The 22,018-nt window shown below is 40.1% G+C and overlaps 1 protein-coding gene across 1 annotated transcript in view; it reads right to left on the bottom strand.

Moving 5' to 3' along the window:
* The window catches only part of ATL3 (atlastin GTPase 3), a 36,075-nt gene extending 14,959 nt beyond the window's left edge, over nucleotides 1–21,116 (bottom strand). The window contains exons 1-5 of the mRNA XM_054570990.1: nucleotides 20,984–21,116; nucleotides 7,157–7,371; nucleotides 6,874–7,017; nucleotides 4,480–4,584; nucleotides 3,938–3,988 (exon numbers count right to left, since the gene is read on the bottom strand). Coding sequence (XP_054426965.1) covers nucleotides 3,938–3,988; nucleotides 4,480–4,584; nucleotides 6,874–7,017; nucleotides 7,157–7,371; nucleotides 20,984–21,029 — 561 coding nt within the window. The 5' untranslated portion in view covers nucleotides 21,030–21,116. The remainder of the gene's footprint in view (nucleotides 1–3,937; nucleotides 3,989–4,479; nucleotides 4,585–6,873; nucleotides 7,018–7,156; nucleotides 7,372–20,983) is intronic.
* Between the last annotated feature and the right edge of the window lie 902 nt (nucleotides 21,117–22,018).

The raw sequence follows: 22,018 nt of genomic DNA, 5'->3' as shown, positions 1-22,018 counted from the left end.
TACCGTGTCTCTTTTTAATTTTTCTCCATAACACGCCCCACTACCTAACATACTATACCTGTACTTATCTTGATCAGTGTCTGTCTTCACTACTAGCACTGAAACTCCAGAGGGCAGGGATGCCGCTTTGTGCACTGCTGTACCTCCAGCAGCAAGAGGAGCACTGGGCCCATGGCACGTATGCCATTCAAATGACAGAATGAACAAATTCTTTTAAGGATAGTGTTTACGCATACATTTACCTCTATTTCTTCATGAAGCATCACTAAAAGTACAGCAAAAAGAAGTTTAAAAGTTATAAACTTACAGAACAAAGATGCTGAGAAATAATATGATAACAGTTGTCAAAAACACTGGAAGGAAAACAGACAAACAAGAACTGTCTCAAGTTTTGGCTTTCTCTGCCTTAAGACATCTGCAAGACACAGGGGCTATCTAGAAATAAGCAGATTTTTCTCAGCAGAATCCCTGAAAGGCTCAGAAATTAGAAGCACCAGTTACCTTGACAGATGGGGTGAGAGAGATAACTAAAAGAAAGGCTGAAAGTCTTTGGAGAAAGCAACTAACACTCGCAGATCCTGCTCCCGCCCTGAGCGCCAATGCCCTCTCTTCCTGCGCCCCCGAATGTGGGAAATACACATTCTGGAGATGATAAACCAGAAAGAATGTAGATGTTGATTCCAAACTTAACTGAGTAAGAAGTCCCCTACCTCAATGGAAATGGGTTCTTAAATCAAAGTCCACAAACACGCTGAGCAGAGAAACTCCTTAGGCGCTCACACCCTGCTGGAGTCTCTCAATAAGCTTCTTTCTACCTACCCACCAATCAAGGCAGGAGTTTAAAGAATTCTTCTCTGGGGAATTTGACAGCCCAAGAACACTCTGCAAATAGACATTTAGAGGTTGAAACAAGATAGCTAAACCACCTTGCCCAATTACCTCTCTGAGATCTAAAACAATACACAAGGCTCACCTCTCACCTAAGCTCCCAGTCACATCTCTAGTGACTTACTGTTAAATATAGATGGTCAAGAACCACCAGACTGTTGAAAAAACCTTCTAGCAGAAATGATAAAAATTCACGTCCTTCAACTCTAGAATATCATATTATTCCTTTTATACTTTCTCCCCCTCCATTTTCTGCTTTCTCTTTCTAAAATACCTATTATTAACATGTTAATCTCGCCTGAATTGATCACCAAATTTTTCTTTTTTTCTGTGCCTACTGTTCTTCTTCTCCTCCTCCCTCTGCCCCACATCTCCCTCTAATCTTTCTCCTCCTCTCTCTCTGTTCCACTCCTCCCCCCATTTCAACTCTATCTTTTTATTCAGTCTGCCAGGGAGATTTTCTCCAATTTTTCTTCTAACTCCTCCTCTACTGAATTTTCAACTTTTGCTATCATAGTTTTAATTTCCAACAGCTCTTTTTTGTTTATTGTTTTCTGAATGTTGCTTTTTAATAGCATCCTATTGCTATTTCTTGGTTGCAACAATTTGAACATCTTATCTGAGGATATGAATTTACAAAGAATGAAGAAAAAGTACACACTAAGGTACATTACCATGAAAAGTCATGCCAAGAATAAGATCTTTAAAAGCTTTAAAGAGAAACAGAGGTCATATACAAACAACCAGCAATCAGGTGGTGTGGGACTTCACCACCAGTAGCTGGAAGGTTATGAAGCAATGGCTTCAATTCTAAAAGAAAAATATTTCCATCCTATAATTCCAGGACAAAATTAAAATATTTTCAGACTTACAAGACCTCAGAAAAGTTATCTCCTATGTATTCTTTGTATCCTTTCTCAGGAAACTACTGGAAAGTACATAGAATTAAAGGTAGAATAAACAAATAAAAGATTAAATGGGATCCAATGAGAAAGGAACTGAAAAGAAACTGCCAGGCCATGATTTCAAACTATATTATAATGCTAACAAAATAAAAAAATAAAAAGCTATGGTATTGGCAAAGACAATCAATGGAACAGAATATAGAGCCCAGAATAACCCATACTCTATATACGGTCAATTTACAACAAAGACCAGAATACACAATGGGGAAAGGACAGTCTTCTCGAGAGTAAATAGTAGTGAGAAAACTGGGCAGCCACGTGCCAAAGAATAAAACTAGATTACTATTATACACCATATATAAAAATTAACTCAGTATGGATGGATTAAAAACTTAAATGTGAGACCTGAAATCATAAAATTCCTAGAAGAAAACATAGAGGAGTAAACTCTTTGACACAGGTCTTGGTAATGACGTTTTGGATCTGACACCAAACACAAGGGGAACAAAACCAAAAATAAATAAATGGGACTATGTCAAACTAAAAAGCAAAGGAAAGGATCAACAAAATGAAAAGGGAAAAAATACTGAATGGGAGAAAATACTTGCAAATCACACATCAGTAAAGGGTTAATATCCAAAATATATAAGGAACTCATATAATGCAATAGCAAAAAGAATGCAGTTGAAAATGGGCAGAGAATCTGAATAGGTACTTTTCCACAGAAGACATACACATGGCCAGCAGATACATAAAAAGGTGCTATAAACATCACTGATCATCAGGGAAAAGCCAAACAAAACCACAATGAGGTATCACCTCACACCTGTTAAAATGGCTATTACCAAAAAGAAAAACTGTTGGAGGTGACGTGGAAGAAAGGGAACCCTTGCACGCTGCTGTAAGATTGGTGCAGCCACTGTGGAAAACAGTATAGAGGTTCCTCAAAAAGTTAAAAATAGAACTACTATTATGATCCAGCAATTCCACTTCTGTATATTAACCCAAAGAAAATGAAAACTTAACTCAAAAAGATATATGCACCCCGTGTTCATTGCAGTATCATTTACAATAGTCAAGAGATGGCAGCAACCTAAGTATTCATCAGTGAATGAACAGATAAAGAAGATGTGGCATATATATGCAGTAGAATATTACTCTGCCATAAAAGAAGGAAATTTTGCCATTTGCCATACAGATGGACCGTGAGGGCATTACACTAAGTGAAACAAGTCAGACAAAGACAAATACTATATGATCTTAATTATATCGGGTCTCTAAAAAAAAAACACAAAAAATAAGCCCTGGCCTGCATGGCCCAGTTGGTTGGAGCACTGTCCAGTAAACCAAAGAGTCACGGGTTCAATTCCAGGTCGGGGCACAAGCCTGGGTTGCAGGTTCGGTCCCCAATCAGTGCACATGGAAGAGGCAACCAGTCAATGTTTCTCACGCTGAGTTTCTCTCCCTCTCTCCCACTTCCTTCCCCTCTCTAAAATCAGTAAGCACATCCTCAGGTGAGGATAAAAAAAAAATAATAATAATAATAAACAAGTTTAAAACAAAACAAGCTTGCCCTGACCGGCGTGACTCGGTTGGGCGTCAAAGCGAAAGGTTGCTGGTGCAACTCCTGGACAGGGCACAGGCCTAGGTGGTGGGCTCAGTCCCTCGTCAGGGCGCATACCAGAGGCAACAGATTGACATTTCTCTCTCACATCAATGTCTCTCCCTCTCTTTCTCCCTTCTTCCCACTCTGTCTAGAAATAAATAAAATCTTTCTAAAAAACTAAAATAAAGCAAGTTCATGAGTAGAGAACAGATTTGTGGTTGCCATGGTTGCAACATTATTTAACCATTTAACTTTTAAACTATATATGTATAACTTTTGTTTAAAACAAAATGTTGGTTAAAAAAAAAGTATCCGATAAATACAAAATACTATATAAAGACAAAACAAAAACACACAAAATTATACAAAACCCAAGATCTCTTATCTGTAGTTCTGAAATCCAAAAAGCTCTAAAAACCTAAGTTAAGCAGCAAACTCATTTGAAGAAAAACATGCCTTGAATTGACGTGAGCTTTTTATTTTTCTGTCTTAAAACTTTTAAATGATATATTATGATGTTTTAATGAGGGATAGATACCTGTAGCTGTTGAAGGTCATCTTCCTGAATGTTCTGGGACAAATTATAAATCTAGAAAACAAAAATCCAAATTGAATCTACTTTAGCTTACTTCAAACGAAGCCCAAATAAGCCTAAAGCATGGAACAGAAGCTTTTTACATTTAAAAATTTGCATTTAAAAATATGAAGTCTGTTCCAAAAGTAATACTATCCATCCTTTGGAAAACTATGCAAATATGATTAAAATAACCTAATTCTTCCTTTACAGTTTAAAATATAGTTTTCTTAAGTTCTTAACAAATCTGCATTTCCTATATGATGCAACTGCAATTTCCACTTTCAGACTTTTCTTAGAGTATTTTATTTAAATTTATAACCAAAGTGAAAAATAGTTTAGGCTCCTTCTTGAGGCTGTAAGAGGTTAACTTATATCTATATACACTAAAAAGAACATTCATATATCACCATAGGAATTGTGATAACAGAACAATAACCAAAACTAGGTGTGACCTCTTTATCTTATTTCCTCTACAAGCTTTTTTCCTAGTCAAGTGATTTTACCTGAACAGAACTAGTCATGGTGCTTAGAGCAAAGATGGTAGCACAATCTTTCACAGTGGACTGGCTGTCAAATGCCCCCTGGGTATCCATCAGAACAACTGCAACCTTTAAAAAAAAAAAAAAAAAAAAAAGGAAAAAAATATGTTAAAGCGAGAAGGGGGAAAATGTAAAGGAGAAATTGCAAAGTACGGGTAACATTTAAACAAGGCTTAAGCACCTGCTTATAGGTTATCAGAAAAGTATAATTATTTAGGTGCTTTGTTCTGAGCAGAGAACTTTACTGGAAAATATTATCTGCTCTAACCTAATAAAATGATACAAAACAGAGGCCCTACAGAGCAATAGGGAAAGAGGGAAAAACTGCCCCACCAACTGAAATAGCCAAATTACCTCACTCATCAAGCCAGTCATTTGGATGTTTTTTGTTGTTGAAAAAGAAATTTAAAATACGAACTCACTTTTTTAAAAAAAACTGATTTTTAAACTTAGGTATAATCCTAAATTTAATAAAATATATGGACTAGAATATTTTTGGCATTTACCGGCAACATTGTATTCAACCCTCAAACTTCTAGGTTTTTCTGGTAGTTTGATAAAAGTAGACTAATATTTATTTTAATCATTACAAAAGACAAGCCACACCAAAGATGCCAAATGAAAGCAGAAGGATCTAGGCTATCATTGCACTCCATGTAAGATAGCTAGGCTTCAAAGAGTACTTAATGACCCATTCCCATCCAGAAAGTGAGACTTAAAAATTCAGAAGCAAATAGCAGAAGACACAGCCACAAACACTACAAGTGGTTCCCTCTCGAACAATGGACTAGGCAGTAAAAAAGATGCTCCTTTTTATTGTCAACATTGCAATATTATTCAACTATTTAAACTATGCATATATATTATTTAGTTAAAAACAAAATGTTGCTAAAAAAGCAAGTACCAGATACATATAAAATATATATAAACAAAACATAAATACACCACATATAAAACTACATTAAACCATAATCTCCTCTCTGTAATTCTGAAAGAAGATCAACGTCCCTCCCCGGTATGGCTCAGTGGATTGAGCGCCAGCCTGTGAACCAAAGGGTTGCCAGTTTGATTCCCAGTCAGGGCACATGCCTGGGTTGCAGGCCAGGTCCCCAGTAGGGGGCATGTGAGAGGCAACCACACATGGATGTTTCTCTCCCCCCTTCTCCTTCCCTTCCCTTCTGTCTAAAAATAAATAAATAAACTCTTTAAAAAAAATAAAGTAGAAGAGATAGGCTGGATTCAGGTAGGATCACTTACGCCTTGGTCCTACCAAAGAGATTGGCTTTAAAAAAATAAAAATTAAAAAATAAAATCTCAGAATACACTTGGTCTCTCCATCATATCCTGAGATATCTTACTCCTTTCTCTAATTAACTAGTACTTTAAAATCAATTTTAGTTCCTATATGAAGTGATAAAAATGTTTTAGAATTAGACAGTGGTGATGGTTGTACAATCATGTGAATATTCTAAGTATCATCAAGCTGTACATTTGAAAATTAAGTGTGAATGTTATGGCATGTTAACAATCAATTAAAAACAACAAAAGTTAATGCTAAAAACAAACAAATCAGTAGTGGCCAGGAGGTGGGAGAAGAGGGACATGAGGAGTGGCTGCTAATGGGGTGATGGAGTTTCTTCCTGGGGTGATGAAAATGTTCTGGAATTAGATGGTGGCGATACCTAAACAGGTTTATGAGTATACTAAAACTGCTGAATCCTAGGCTTTTAAAGAATGAATTTTATGACATGTAAATTTATCTCAATAAAAAAGAGCTAATTAATTATGGCATATATTTACTAACTTAAAAAATGAGGCTAAATAGAGGAAACAAAGGGAAATACTAAAGAAAAACTTCTGAGGAATGGGAATCATGTACACTTAAAGTGGTATTCTCATGTCATGTGCATCAACTCCAGCCCACAAAATACTGAATGACTTAGCATTTAGGAAAAGGCTAAAACTAAATAACATGAAGGGGAAATTTGGAACCTTAAGTCCTAGAAAGACTCAAAAATGAGAGGAACAAGCAGGTGTGAGGGCATGCTTTAGGAAGGAATGGGTTCAAGTTTAAGAAATAATGGTACCCCCAAATCTGTTCTTCCAGTTTAAGAGACAGATGACTTGCCCCTCCCAACCCTTACAAAGAAATTTGGGGACAGGCTCTACAACTATAGCTTACTATTTTTTGTTAGAAGCCCTCTACTACTATTCGACCTTTTAAACTATATTCATGCATTATTTTTAAACCATAAATGTATTGTTTTGATAAAAATTATTTTTTAATTGGATTATCAAAGTACATATTAAAATTCTCATGTTGTTGTTTCTGTTCATTTGGAAGCCTTTTTCCTTTACCTTCTTCCCACCTGGCTTCTCCACAGTGAAAACTTCATTCCAGATCTGAATCCCAGTGGTTTCTGGGTCAGAGCCCCCTCTCCATGAAAATCCTGTTAATGGTTCTTCTGGATCACCTAACCAATTTGCATGGCCACCTTCTTTCTACAGGAGGAGTAAGACATTTCCATTAAATCTTAAATTTTAAGTAATTTTACACACCATGAATAACCCCTATGCTTATTTTGCTCTTATGAACATAAATTCTCACTTTCTAACTGGCAATGAAATAATTCTACCTTACCTGGAAATATAAGTATCGAAGCATAAAGTCCAGAAAGAAGGACTTGCCCTTTCGGAAGGCACCAGCCACTGACACCACCACCACATCAAGGTCCCGAATGTGGTCCTGCAAGAGGATGCTGGCCAAGGCTTTCTCTTCTAGCTCAAAGGAATGTTGGTCTTTCTGAACCAAAACAACTTGCACTGGACCAGGCTTTCCACTCTCCATGGCATCACCTATGTTGTTATAGAGAAAAACATTAGTTTCACATATTTTTTAAATATGTATTTTTGAACCTGGGAGAGGCAAAAACTTCTTATGGTACAAAAGCACTAACCTAAAAAAAAAAGACAAATTAGACTTCATCGAAATTAAGAATTTTTGTTCATTAAAAGATACCATTAAGAGAGTTAAAATGCAAACCACAGAATAGGAGAAAATATCACAATACTTATATCCAAAAGACTGCTATCCAGAATCAATATAGATATCTGTAAGAAAAGACAAATCTACCAATTTTTTAAATAGTAATGGGCAAAAGACTGTGAATAGGCACTTCATAAAAAAAGGATATCCAAATGGTCAATGATCACATGAAAAGCTGTTTCCATACCATTACTTATTAAGGAAATTAAATTAAAACCATAATGAGATCCATTTCGTGTCTATCAGAATGGCTAAAATGTCAAAGGGCAATAGCAACTGTGGCAGAGGGTCTGGTACAACTGGAATTCTCCTACATTCTGATGGGAATATAACCACTTTGGAAAACTGTTTGGCAGTATCTATAAAAACTAAACAACCTGTGATCCAGGAACACCACTCCTAGGTATATATATACCTAAGAGAAATAGATGCTTGTGTCCACCAAAAGACATACATAAAAGACTCTTCACATCAGTGTTATTTAAAATAGTCCAAAACTGGAAATAATCCAAATATCCATTAACAGAAAGGGTGCCTGCCACAGCTATGCCTTTTGCATATATTATTTATTCCTCAGAAAAGCCCTATGGGGTAAATAATATGGTCCCATTAATGATAAGGAAACTGAGACCTACAAAAGTTAAACATCTTGCCCAACAGTTCCCGGAGAAGATCCAGAAAAAATATTTGTTTTTTTAATCCTCACCCGAGGACATTTTTTCATTGCATTGGGGGTAGGGGCAAGGGCGGGGAGAGGGAGAGAAACATTGATGTTGAGAGAGAAACACCAACTGGTTGCCTTCTCCTAGGCATGCTGACCAGGGATCAAATCTGCAACCTGGGTATGTGCCCTGATGGAGAATCGAACGCCCATGGCCCTTTGGCCTAAGGGACGGTGCTCCAACCACCGGAGCCACACTGGCCAAGGATTAGGAAGATCTTTAGGTGGCTATATTTTACAGATCATTCTTAATAATCCTGTCAAAGTTTTAAGAGCAATTAATTCCTAGCTCAAAATTAAGCACAAACTTCCCTATCAAAGTTGAAAGCAAAAAGATAATTCTTTGAAATTCTGAGCCACTTTTTAGCTATGGCTATACGGAAAGAAATTACAAAAAGTCCAGTGAGGCCTAGGGACTGAGGCAAAGCGTTATTTCTCTAAGTGTGAGTACATACCATTGGTATTAAAGATGTTTTAGGCAGGTAAAAGGGTATGTTATTGTTATTTTCGTAATTATGCATTTTAATGTCTATTAGGAAACAAAATCACATTTTAATGGATTATAGCTTAGAAGGAGGCTAAGTTTAAAGAATGAATCAATTTAAAGTAAACTGAAGGACAAACATTAAGTAACATATATACAAGTAGGCAGGTATGGCCAAAAAATCATAAATATGGTCCCTTTTGGGCTGGGAAGCACAAAAGGCTGCATGATCACAGCAGCCAAGTTCACAAAACTAAACTGACAGTCTGTCTACCCTTTAAGCTACCGAGTTGCTGCTCACTTTTTACAATTTACTAGATAGCAACAAAGGGGTTCTTGACACTTTTTAATTTTTTAGACTACTGGAAAATAAGCTATAGAGTTAAATGTCTTGCTATCATTGCAATAAATGTATACTAATACTTTTCTTTACCATTATTAGAGGATAAAGGGAACATTTGTGAATAATTTCTTAGGGTTCTTCTTACTGCCACAATAGCAGGTGAATCCAGGACTTAAAGAACTTCAGTCTTTCATGTAAGAGTACTGATGAGAACAATTTATTCAGACTTTACAGATAAGCCACTCAAGGTAGTACCAAAGTCCCTCCTAAGATAGCTGGTTGCTCACCTAATATTCCGTTCCTCTCCTGCTACAGTAATAGATTTTTAGCTGGGCATATTAACTGCCCAAAAGAAATGCATTTCCAACCCAACCTTGCAGCTAGGGTGCTGAGTGACTAAATCCTGACTGGGAATAATACAGCAACTTCCAGGTCATACATTTTCCCCCTTCCTGCTGGCTGAATGTAGAAGTGGAAGTGAGTCATCCTGGACCAGGCCCATAGGGCAACACCCTAGGAATACTGGAGCAACAAGAGAGGTGGTAGGACCCAGGACTTCGTGTAACAGAACTGCCATACTGGTTCACTATTATGTGAAGAAAAATAAAAATCTGCCTCATTTAAATCACTTATCTAGAGGCTCAGTCAGATACAGCCAAACCTAGATACCAATGCAACACAGTGCCCCAGGACTTCACGATTAAGTTCATGAAACTGGCTCTTTCAGTTTCATCTATTTACTATTAAAGTTTACCAAGCAATGTAAATGTACTGATACACAGCAGACACACAATAAATAACTGTAAAAAGAATATGTACTGTAATACAGTTGAAGGCTTCAAACCTAAGGGTGCAAGTAGTATTGTTAGAGTAACAGACTACAGACAAGATGGAATAATCCAAGGACAAAAACGTACGCAGCTGTGCACTATGAGTTACATACACTTCAAGAGAGGTTGGAGACCACTTTAAAAAAAAAAAAAAGGGATGAAGCCTTTACTCAAGTCTTCCACTCTTCCTGCCTACAGCACAGTGAAAAGAGAAGCAGGCTGTTTAGCTGGGTGATCCTACACTTGTCCACAACAGTATAGTGGCCATGCTGGATTAGAAAAAGATCTTGTTCTTTTGGCTTGAACTATACACCAAAATTCAATTTAAACAAATAGAGCTGCTCGCTTTTCACCACACCATCTTTATCTCTCACTTTCTAGGACGACAGGACTGTATTTCTGATCTTCCAAGTAAAACCTTTACTTCTACTCACCCCTTTCCAGATGTCATGTACATGTCCTTTACTGATTTATCCTCACAACTCTGACTCCCCAATCCCTTCCAGGGGTGTCCAACCGCGGCCCTAGGACTGCATGCAGCCCAGGATGACTACAAAGGCAGCCCAACACAAAATCATAAATTTACTTAAAACATTATAAGATTTTCTTTTGTGATTATGTGTCGCAATGTATTTAACGTGTGGCCCAAGAAAACTCTTCTTCTTCCAGTGTGGCCCAGAAATGCCAAAAGGTTGGACACTGCTGCTAGACCCTTTATTCCAAATATGAGATCCCTTTTCCTTAGGCTATGCCATCCTCCAACCTTTCTTGCCTATTAGGTTGATGCTTCAGTCATCATTCCCAAGTATTTCTTTGATCACTTCAACCTCCAACCCTTGGGGCTAAACTCCTTCATTACATTATATAAACATATCATGACAACAACTACATAAAAGGCTATCAAAAACATTTTTTTCGTCCTCACCCAAAGACATTTTTTCATTGCTTTTAGAGAGAGAGGAAGGGAGAGAAACATCGATGTAAATGAGAAGCATTGATTGGTTGCCTCCTGTACACGCCTGGTCCGGAGATCAAATCTGCAACCTAGGTACATACCCTGATGGGGAATCAAAGCTGCAAACTTTCAGTTATGGGATGATGCTCCAAACAACTGAGCCATACCAACCAGAGCTATCGAAAACAGTTTATGGACCAACAACTTAAATCTAAAATCTCCATCCCGTAAGTCAAAGTCTTTTACCCTTCCCCCAACACTGCCTTAGTTCCTCTAATTTCTTATTCTCATCCTCCCAGAAAAATTTACTCTCATTGGTCTTCTTACTGGGAGAAAGGCTAAGCTACAGGTCCTGTCCTAATTCCTAAATCTCAAGTGTACAGTCCAATCATTTATTCTTACCATCTGAAGTGCTTCTTCCTCCTTGACTCCACATAAACACACTCACTCCACACAAACACACTCGCTCATTCTTCCACACCTTCGCCTTCCCTTTGTCCTGCTCCTCCCCAGCGTATCCTCTGAGGATCCAGCCCTTACAAAGTATGCTAAAAAAGAAAACTCACTCTGGAGTCAAGATAGGGCAGGGCTTGAATCCTAACTTTCTCCCCTCTAGAGTGTAAGTTCCATGAGGGCAGGAATTTTTGTCTCTTGTTCAGTGCTATATCCCCCAAGATCCTGGATCAATGTCCATACATAGTAGACATACAATAAATATTTCTGGAATAAACAAATAAACACCACTTAGTCACAATGTGATTAGGGATAAATTTATAAATCCATTTCCCATCTCAAAGCCCAGTGTCTGACATGTATTAGAGATTCAATGAAATGGACTCACTTTCCTATTTTCACAAAAATCTTATACATACTGTTATTCTACTAATTACAGTATCATCATATTGTAATTATGATTTACCACCCAGACTGGAAACTCCTGGGGAGTAGGGAAACTAGGAGGCATTCGGTCTTATACCTAACATAGGAAGAATAATAGCTCCCTAGTGTTGTGAACACTAAATCCAACTGTACACCTCAATAAAAATCAGTTTCTTTCCTTGCCCTTCCAAATCCCCATTCTTTTATTGTCAGACTCCTTGAAGGTATGTCTTCATCCACTTTTCGACCCATCCCCCTCTTAGCACTATGTGACTTTCCTCTCAATCTGTTTATGACCTCTTGATTGTCATTCAACTCTCTCTGTGCAACAAAACACAATGGCCACTTCCTAAAATCTACGGACTCAGTGACAGTGCACATTCCTAGTTCTCTTCCAAGCTCTTCATCCTCTCCCTTCACTTCTTTTCTCCTTTTCAGCCTCCTGGGATACACACCAGTGTTCTGCTTCAGTCTTTTGCAGTTCTCATTCACTCCTTCAGTAAGTGCTCATATTTTACTATACCCTCTACATTGGGGATGCAAATTCATTAACTTCTAACCTCGATTCAGATCCAAATGTGCAACTGCCTAAGGGACAGATTCACCTGGATATTCCCCCATCACCTCACTCCCAGGAGTACTATGTAGAAATATATGGGTATAAGAGTCAGGAGACAAGATCCTATTCCAGTTCTACCACAAACAACCTATGTGATTATGGGCACACCTAGTCTCTGTTGTCTCAATCTCAACAGAAAAATGAGTCAAGATTTAAACTCTAGCAACCCTTCTGGTGCCGACATTTTAGAAATCTACATTTAGTATCATCAAAATGAATCCTCAATCATTCCACTTTTTTGAAATCTCCATCATTCAGGCTTCACATCTTCCCTACCTTCCTATATGCAATATACCATCAAATCCTATCATTTCTTTCTTCCATGAGTTAAGTTCCTGCTTTGGCAAAGGTTGTTGTTCTAGTGAGACAACATGAATAGGAGAAAGTCCTTCCCAATAATCAGGGAAGACCAGGGTCTGGGGCCCACTTTTACACTGAATGTAACAGCCTGAGTAATCACTCTATTCTCTGTGTCTTGGTTTCCTCTGTAAAATCAGGAGGTTAGCCCTGACTGGTGTGGCTCAGTGGGCTGGGCATCATCGCGCAAACTGAAAGGTCACCAGTTCAATTCCGAGTCAAGGTACATGCCTGAGTTGCAAGCCACGTCTCTGGTTGGGGGCCTGCAAAAGGCAACCAATCAATGTTTCCCTCCTCTCTCTATAAATAAATAAAAATTTTTTTTAAAAATCAGGCAGTTAGGTGAAGCTATTTTCTAGCTCTAAAATTCAGAGACGAACAACTGTAAATTTCCTGGATATCTAAGTCTGCCAAACTTGCTAGGTAATCTATTCATCCCTTGGCTTAATTTAAATTGTACAGGGCTGGCTAAAGAACAAATCAAAATTTATGATTATTAAAACCATTAAAGCAACTTGCTTGGGACCCACACTAAAGATTCTGAGGTTTAGGGTTTTCTCTTGGGGGAGGGGGTTTCCCTCCTAACTGCAGTGAAATCACTTCTACCTCTCAGGAATCTTAAACTCTGAAGATCTAACCTCCAGGGATGGTACTAAAAGAATATTCATGTCACAGCAGTATGTGTCTTCTCCCTATAGTGAAGCAATTATTTTCCAGAATCTAGATGTATACTCTGAGACAACAGTAATGCTCAGTTATACGAACCATTAATGTTCATTTATATGAAGAGTTAATGCTATATTACATTCACTTATATGAATAACAGATGTTTGACATTTTTGTACACATACAGATATGGCCTGATGATAGTCACATTTGTCATCCATATACCTGTAAGTGAACTTAAAACCTATGGGGTTTCTTTAAGTGAGTGGTAGAAATACTGTATCATACTGCCAATTCCGATTATTGCTGTAAATACCTCAGGGTAATACTGTTTCATCCATCATTTCAAGTATGTAGAAAATGTTAAAAATTCTTGGATAATCAAAACACTCTCAAAGTCTATGTATAAGCCACAACCTTTTTCCTAATTAATTTTTTTAAAGATTTTATTTATTTATTTTTAGAGAGAGGGAAAGGGAGGGAGACAGTGAGGGAGAGAAACATCAATGTGTAGTTGCCCCTCATGCACCCCTGACTGGGGCCTGGCCTGCAATCCAGACATGTGACCTAGACTGAGAATCAAACCAACGACCCTTTGGTTTGCAAGCTGGCACTCAATCCACTAAGCCACACCAGCCAGGGCTTTTTTCCTAATTACTTTTAAAGTACTGATTTATTCCTTACTTTTGGCAGAACACACATTAATCTAGACTACCAATAGGTTTTAATATATCTATTCAAATAATCTCTACGATATTAAACTCAATAGACAACCTCTGCACTAAAATGACAAAGACAACTCAAGTAGCATGAAACTGAAAGATAAATAGGTGAAATTAATTATCATAGGGAAGAATTTGTAAAGATATGTGCAAATTACAGCACTGACTCTTCCTAGTTACCTAACTCTGAATTTTTTAAAGAACTTTAAAAAGTAGCTGTGCTGGTTAAATAAAAGTAGATAAGACTACTAAATCATAATTGGCCTTTTCAGTACTATGGAAAATATAAATTCCAAGAAATAGGTTTTATCAGAAAAGCATTATGGCCACTTCCAGTCAAGATGGAGGCGTAGGTAAACATGGTTTCCCTCCTTGAACAACCATATCTATAAACTATAGAACAACCATCACTCAGAACCATCAGAAATGGAGTTGAATGGAAGTCCAACAACTATGGAATTAAAGAAATAGCATCCACCCAGACTGGAAGGAGACTCGGAGATACAAAGATGCAGAACAGGCTTGTGCCACACCCACGTGTGGTGGATAAATGTTTGGGAGGAATATCTCAGGAACCAGAAGTCCCAGCCCCACACCAGGTCCCCCAGCCCAGGGTTCCAGTGCCAGGAAGATAAGTCCCCATTACTTCTGGCTGCAAAAACCAACAGGGACTCAGTCAGTGGAAAAAACTTCTGGAGTCCCCAGCAGTTTCTCTTAAAGAACCTGCACACGGATTTACTCAGACTTGCTCCATCTGAGCTCCAGCCCCAGGGTAGCAGATGAAAGGAACCAGTAGCATACAGGGAGAACCTGAAGGGTCTGGCCGCAAGGTGAGACCTGGGGGACAGCTTTCTCCCAGACCGAAAGGCAGGCACATGCCATTGTTCCTTTTCTGACCCTTCCCCTAACAAAGCTGCAGAGCTGTTAAGTGGGTGCCATATGTGAGATTCCATCAACCTGGCTAACACTGTTTGCCCCAGGTGGGAGTTTCCCTAAGACCTGCCCCACCCAAGGTGCTAACAGTGTCTTTTCCATATGAATGGCTGGTCTTGGCTTATGCTTCATAAATTCCTAAATTCTCTCAAACAAGCAAATTCCAGCTTCAGTGAACCCCCAATCCCTGTACCTCTTGCTATGTGGCCACAGGCCCAGCACTAGCAGCAGCCAGCCTAGGTGCACAGTTTGGTTTCACCTGGGAACCTCCAAGCTCAGCACAAGTAGCAGCCATCTGCAGATTGCTTAATAGTTCAAGCAGAGTGGCCCCAGGCAGAACACAGGTTGGGGCTGACCCTGGCCTGCACCACCTAGGAAACACCAGGGCCCGCACACCCAGTAGACAGCTACAAACCGCATCGAAGCACCACCATCCTGCCCCTGCAGCTGACTGGCCTGGGGAAATCCCTCCTATTGACCTGCAAACAGCAATCAAGGTTCAACTACAAGAGGAGAGTGTACACAGCCCACACAAAGGGCACACCTTGAGTACCCAGCCTGGGTGACAGGAGAGGCTGTGCAACTTGACCCTACAGGACACCTACTACATTAGGCCATGCTACCAAGACAGAGAGTCATAGCAGCTCTACCTAATACATAGAAACAAACACAGGGAGGCTGCCATAACAAGGAGACAAAGAAGCATGGCCCAAATGAAGCAAAGATTAAAACTCCAAAAAAAGAGCTAAACAAAATGGAGATAAGCAACCTATCAGATGCAGAGTTCAACACACTGGTTATAAGGATGCTCAAGGAACATAGTGAGGACCTCGACAGTATAAAACAGATCCAGTCAGAAACAAAGGATACAATAATTGAAATAAAGAACAATTTACAGGGAATCAACAATAGAGTGGATGAAGCCAAGAATCAAATCAATGATTTGAAACATAAGGAAGCAAAAAACAACCAATCAGAACAAGAAGAAAAAAGAAAACAAAAACAAAACAAAACAAAAAACCACACAAAGATAGTGTAAGCAGCCTCTGGAACAACTTCAAGAGGTCCAACATTTGCATCAGAGGGGTGCCAGAAGAAGAGAAAGAGCAAGAAATTAGAAATCTATTTGAAAAAATTAGGAAAGAAAACTTCCCTAATTTGGTGAAGGAAAAGATATGAAAGTCCAGGACGCACAGAGTCCCAAACAAGATGGATGCAAAGAGGCCCATCCGAAGACACATCACAATTAAAATGCCAAAGGTGCCCTGGCTGATGTGGTTCAGTGGATTGAGTGCTAGCCTGCAAACCAAAAGGTCCCAGTTTGATTCCCTGTCAGGGCACGTGTCTGGGTTGAGGGCCAGGTCCTTGGTTGGGGATGTGTAAAAGGTTTCTCTCCCTGTCTTTGTCTCCCTCCTTTCCCTTCTCTCTGAAAATAAATAAATAAAATCTTTTTTTTTTTTTTTTATGCCAAAGTTTAAAGATAAAGAGAGAATCTTAAAAGCAGCAAGAGAAAAGCGGTTAGTCACCCACAGGGGAGTTCCCGTAAGACTGTCAGCTGTATCTCAAAAGAAACTTTGCAGGTTAGAAGGGATTGGCAAGAAATATTCAAAGTCATGAAATGCAGGGATCTATGACCAAGATTGCTCTACCCAGTAAAGCTATCATTTAGAATCAAAGGGCAGATAAAGAGTTTTCTAGACAAGGAAAAGCTAAAGGAGTTCTTCATCACCAAACCATTATTATAGGAAATGTTAAAGGGACTTATTTAAGAAAATGATCAAAACTATGAACAATAAAATGGCAATAAATACATATTGACAATTGAATGTGAAAAACAAACTAAGCAAACAAGAACAGAGACAGAATCATAGATTTGGAGAGCATTTTGATGGTTGCCCAATAGAAGGGAGGTAGGGGGGAATGGGTGAAGAGGTGAGGGGATTGAGAAGTACAAATAGGTAGTTACAGAATAGCCATGGGAATATAAAGTACAGAATGGAAAACGGAGTATCCAAAGAACTTACATCCTGACCAATGGACATGAACAAAGGTATGGGGATTTCTGAGGGTATGGGGGGTATTGGATGGAAGGGGGCAAAAAGGGAAAAATAGGGACAACTGTAATAGCATAATCAAAATATAATTTAAAAAAAGAAAAGCACTATGGGGAAAAAGTTTAAATACCCCTCAAATATTTGAGAAGAGCATGACCTGTGATAAATTCAATGAAACTAGTGGATTAGAAGCAGTTACAATTACAATTTCAGAAAATTCAAACAGGATTTAGTTGATGAACTCAACAGTGTAAAACAGGGTCTCTCAACTTCAGCACTACTGATATTTTGGGCTGTATGGCTCTGTTGTGGGGAACTACCCTACTCATTGTAGGATATTTAGCAGCATTTCTGGCCTCGACCCACTAGATAGCAGTACTGTTCCCTCTTGGTTATGAGACCCCAAAATGTTTCCAGGCTTTGCTAAATGTCCCATGGGGCAAAATTACTTGGGATAAGAGCCAATGGGACGGTGTCAGCATCAGTGCTCATCCTTACTATCCAATGGGTTCCAAAAAGCAAAGTGACTACAGTTAAAAACATTTCACCGAGAAGAGTTTATGACTCAGGAAAAAGTAATGATCTGAGTTTTCCCCTCACCTTTTTAAATGTTGTTATCTAAAGGGGAAAACACAACACACCCAAAACAGAACCATACCATTTTCATGCCTTGTTCTTGCTGGCAGTCTTTAAAGTTCCTAACTCACAGGCCAGGCCAGAGAAAACATTACCATATGAGTACACTTCGCGCTCAGCCAACTCTAGCATTGCTGGGTGTGGTTCCTCTTTAGTGATGGTAAGGAAGTACTTTTATGCACTCTCTTTGGTCTAAAGGTAGAAGTTATTACGGTAGATACACAAATCTTTAAGGCTCTTTCAGTGGAAATACTACTAAAACCCAACCAAACAGAATATTGGTGGGAAATTTATATCCTACTTAAAGGGTCTTAGACAAAGCTTTTTTTCAACTCACCTATTGTAGTAAATCTTTGTACTTTAGCACAGAATGCTGAACAAAACCACATTTTCTTAATTAAGAATATTGAAAGCCCTGGCTGGTGTGGCTCATTGGACTGAGTGCCTATTTGTGAACCAAAGCGTCACTGGTTCGATTCCCACTCAGAGTCCATGCCTGGGTTGCGGGCCAGGTCCCCAGTATGGGGTATGCGAGAGGCAACCACACACTGCTATTCCCCTCCCTCCCTTCCCCTCTCTAAAAATAAATAAAATCTTTTTTTAAAAAAGAATATTGAAATACAATAAAAAATTAATAAAGAATTTTGCAGTGCTTCATGATTTATGAAGATCAATTATGACTAAACAGTATTAAAGATTCAGAAATGCAGAGACCCAGCTGAATCTAAAAATCATGCCAGGTTATATGTACTACAGGAAACATATCTTTCTAATAGAATGAGTTCAATAGTCACCTTATTTGACTCATCCCTAAAAATAAGAGCACCACCAAAATCATTCTCATTACCTGAAGGTTTTAATTACATGTTCCAGTTTAATAAGGCTTTCTTAATTGGCAATATTTATTTGCCTTAGATTCCTTATTATTCCAAGACATAAGAAGAGTTAATCTACTCCTTTGCTTATCTGCCTACTAGACCAGTAGAGCCTGTTTCCTGATTTGTAATATTCGTTAGCTGTAAATATATCTCAACATATTCTAATAATCAAAATACATGCCAATAAAAAACAATTTTTTTGAAATTTGCAATGAAGAGCATGGACTTCTAATACAAATATTGATACTACAAATTGTATTTCCTGTATAGTAACAAACCAATTCAAACTTAAACAACCACCTACAGGGAAATTTGGTTATAAATTAGTATGAAAAGTAGACTTGGATTTTTTTTTCCCAATTGTTGTCTCCCTACTCAAAGAATTAAATCAGAACCTGTGGGTGGGTCCCAAGCATTGGCAGGTTTTAAAAACCCGAGGTTATTCTAATGTGCAGTAGTGCTGAGAACTACAACACTATAGCAACGAAATGATTCTTCTTTTAAATAAAAGCTTTCCCCTCTCTTTTCCCTCTTGATATTTTTTTTTTAGAGAATACGCTCTAAAATGTCAAAGACAACATGGGAAAGTGTTTTAAAGTTGAGACTAACTTTAATGTAGTTGTTATTTGAACAACTCAGGATGAAACACAAGGCTGTAGAAACTTCAACAGGCACACCTAGCATTATAGGTAAATTCTAAACCAGCTTTCAAACAAGTTCACACAAGCTAGGCCTCCCTAAGTTACTTCATAGGAATCTTAGAAGAATCCGTGACCCCAAAAAATAAATAATGTTGTATGTGACTGAACTGTTAATGACCACTGGGGAACTGCGGAGGTAGAATAAACTTTATACGTCTTGCTTCTTACAATTCTCTATTATTTTATTTTAAATAATTAGTGTGACTATATCCTTTATTCTACGGTTTGGAAATCATAAAAATGAAAAATGCCATGTGCAGCACCAATTTTTTAAAAGCCTATTCTAAACGAGTCGTATTTAGTAAAACTGAGAAAATTATGCTCGTACACCTCATATTTATCCTCTATTATTATTTTTCTTAATTTCATGTTTATGCCAATGAGAAAAACCGTAGCTAATAAAACAATGTGCTGTCCCAGTGTAATGGCTTCGTTTTGGAGAGAACTTTTCATCCATGCGTTTCCTTCGGTTAAAGCGGCAACAACAAGGGATTTTCTAGACCACAGTACAAGCCAGTTTCTGTGGGGTTGAAAAAAAGTTCTAATTTTAGAATTTCCGTACATTGCAATGCTAAGTAACTGCCACGGATTAAAACTACGTAGGTTTTGCCTCTCCAAAAACAAGTCAGAATGTGAAATCATGTTTTTGGTCCGTTAATTTTTTTTCTCCCTTTCACAAAACATTCCACCCAACTCTGTAATCAAATTTAAGGGCTGGCCTTTATTTACTAAAAGATTCTTCAAACGACGCTGTTTCTTTTTCTTGCCTTTGGATTCCGCAAGTAAAACTACTGGCAATTCCAACAGCACGCAGGTTAAGCAAAACTAAAGCCAGGTAAGTGACCTAAGTCGTATCCATGAATTTATGGTGACTCTGCATTTGGTTTTTATTTAATGTTTACTATTTTTTTGTCTTCAGGAAGGCAAAAGAACAGCGTACAGTGCCAAACGTACTAAGAGAACTTCCTAAAAGATAATTTAGGCCACGTTCTTTTTATCCCCTTAACGGAGATACAGTGTGTGCTTACAATCAGCTTTCTTAATACTTCTTGTCTGTTTCAAGGTCGTTAGGCTAAAAAACAAAGTATCCAACTCTAAAACGCTTCGCAGCCCTGCAAGCTCTTCCAAAAAGGCTGGACCATCAAAAAGCATCTGCCTTCCCGCGCCCTCCGCCCGTTAACAAGGCCAGAGCCACCGGGCCCAAGGGTCCCGGTCCCCCAGCGTGCGAAGCGCCCAGGCAAAAAGAGGGCAGCAGGCTCTGCCCAGGGCGCGTCAGAAGCCAGTGGACGGCGCCCCCGCGACCACCCGCCCCCGGGGCAGCCCCAGAGGGTGCGGGGGCGCCAGACCCGCAGCAACAGCCCAGACGGGCACTAGCGGCCTCCTCGGGGCGCAGGGCCCGACCCCCAAAGGCGGCCGCTCCCAAGAGGGGGCCGAGCAGGGCGCCGCCCGCGTCCGACCGACCGGGGCCTGCAAGCAGCCCCCCAGCCCCACATTCGCGGGCCGAGGGACCCGGTGAGGGGCACGCGACTGCAGCCCTGAGACAAGGAGGAACGGCGGTGCCGACGGGCGGTCTCCTCCAAGCTCTACCATGGAGGGCAGCGGAGTTGGCCATAAAGCGAGCCCGGGGGAAATGAGGCGCCTCACCTGCTCCTCCTGAGGCTGCCGCTACCGCTCGCTGAGGAGAAAACATGGAGCCTCAGCTTTCAGCAGAAGCAGCAGGGGCTCAGAGAGGGGAGGGCTTGGGCGGGAACGAACGAGGCCTTGGAGGCGAGAAACGGGCGGGGCCTGGGCTGTGGTAGAAACTGAGGAGGAGGGGTGCGCGGAACCGCGAGGGAGCGAGCACAGGGCGGACGGGCGAGGCCCGACGGGAGGCTGGGGCGGGAAAGCGCACGCGGCCGAATCCGTCCACCGCCGACGTGGGCGCGCGTGCGCGGGAGCACGAAGCGCGCCGCCGTCTGCTTGGGACTGCGCACTGAGAGCGACGGTCCGTTACGGATGGTAGTGCTCAGATCTCTGGGTCCCTTCCAGCTCTCCCGTTCTGCGCACTCATCCCGGGAGGGGAGGAAGCAGAAGAGAAGGATGGGGCTTCTCGCGGCTCTTCGACAACTGAACTACAATTCCCAGCAGGCCTTGCCAGGAAGTGAGGGCCGGCCCGGGCCGGAGCCCTGAAGGGCCGGGTTCCTATAGCGATCTTCGCCGGACCGAGCCCTTGGGATAACCGGGTTCGAACACCTATCGAACACATGGCGGCCGCGTTTGAGATGGTTTTGGTGTTTAACGCTGGCCGGGTCCAGAGGTGGGCGGCACCGGTCTTTTAATGATTTTGACTGAACAGGGAGTGGAGACTGTGACTTCATCACCCCGTATTCCCGTCCCTGGCCACGCCTAGTGGTGTACTCTCACCACTCTTAGCTAATATAAGAACTTCCCAGCGAAACCGCTTCCTCCGGCTTTGTCCACCCTAAGCCATGGCCATCTTTTGTTAACCTCAGGTTTGCAAGAGCTTTTTTGAAGCTGCTTTTGCAAGCCCATTCTTAAGCTGTAGAGTAGATCAACACAAGAATTTGCGCCCTGGCTGTATGGATTGAGTGCGGGCCTGCGGACCAAAGGGCCGCGGGTGGATTCCGAGTCTAAGGCACATGCAGGCCAGGTCCCCAGTAGGGGGCGCGTGAGAGGCAG

This window comes from Pteronotus mesoamericanus, unplaced genomic scaffold (genome assembly GCF_021234165.1).
Source record: "Pteronotus mesoamericanus isolate MK-2021 breed Mesoamerican mustached bat unplaced genomic scaffold, CSHL_Meso_final contig_214, whole genome shotgun sequence".
In the NCBI taxonomy this organism is placed as follows: Eukaryota; Metazoa; Chordata; class Mammalia; order Chiroptera; family Mormoopidae; genus Pteronotus; species Pteronotus mesoamericanus.
This window is presented reverse-complemented; position numbering and strand designations above follow the sequence as displayed.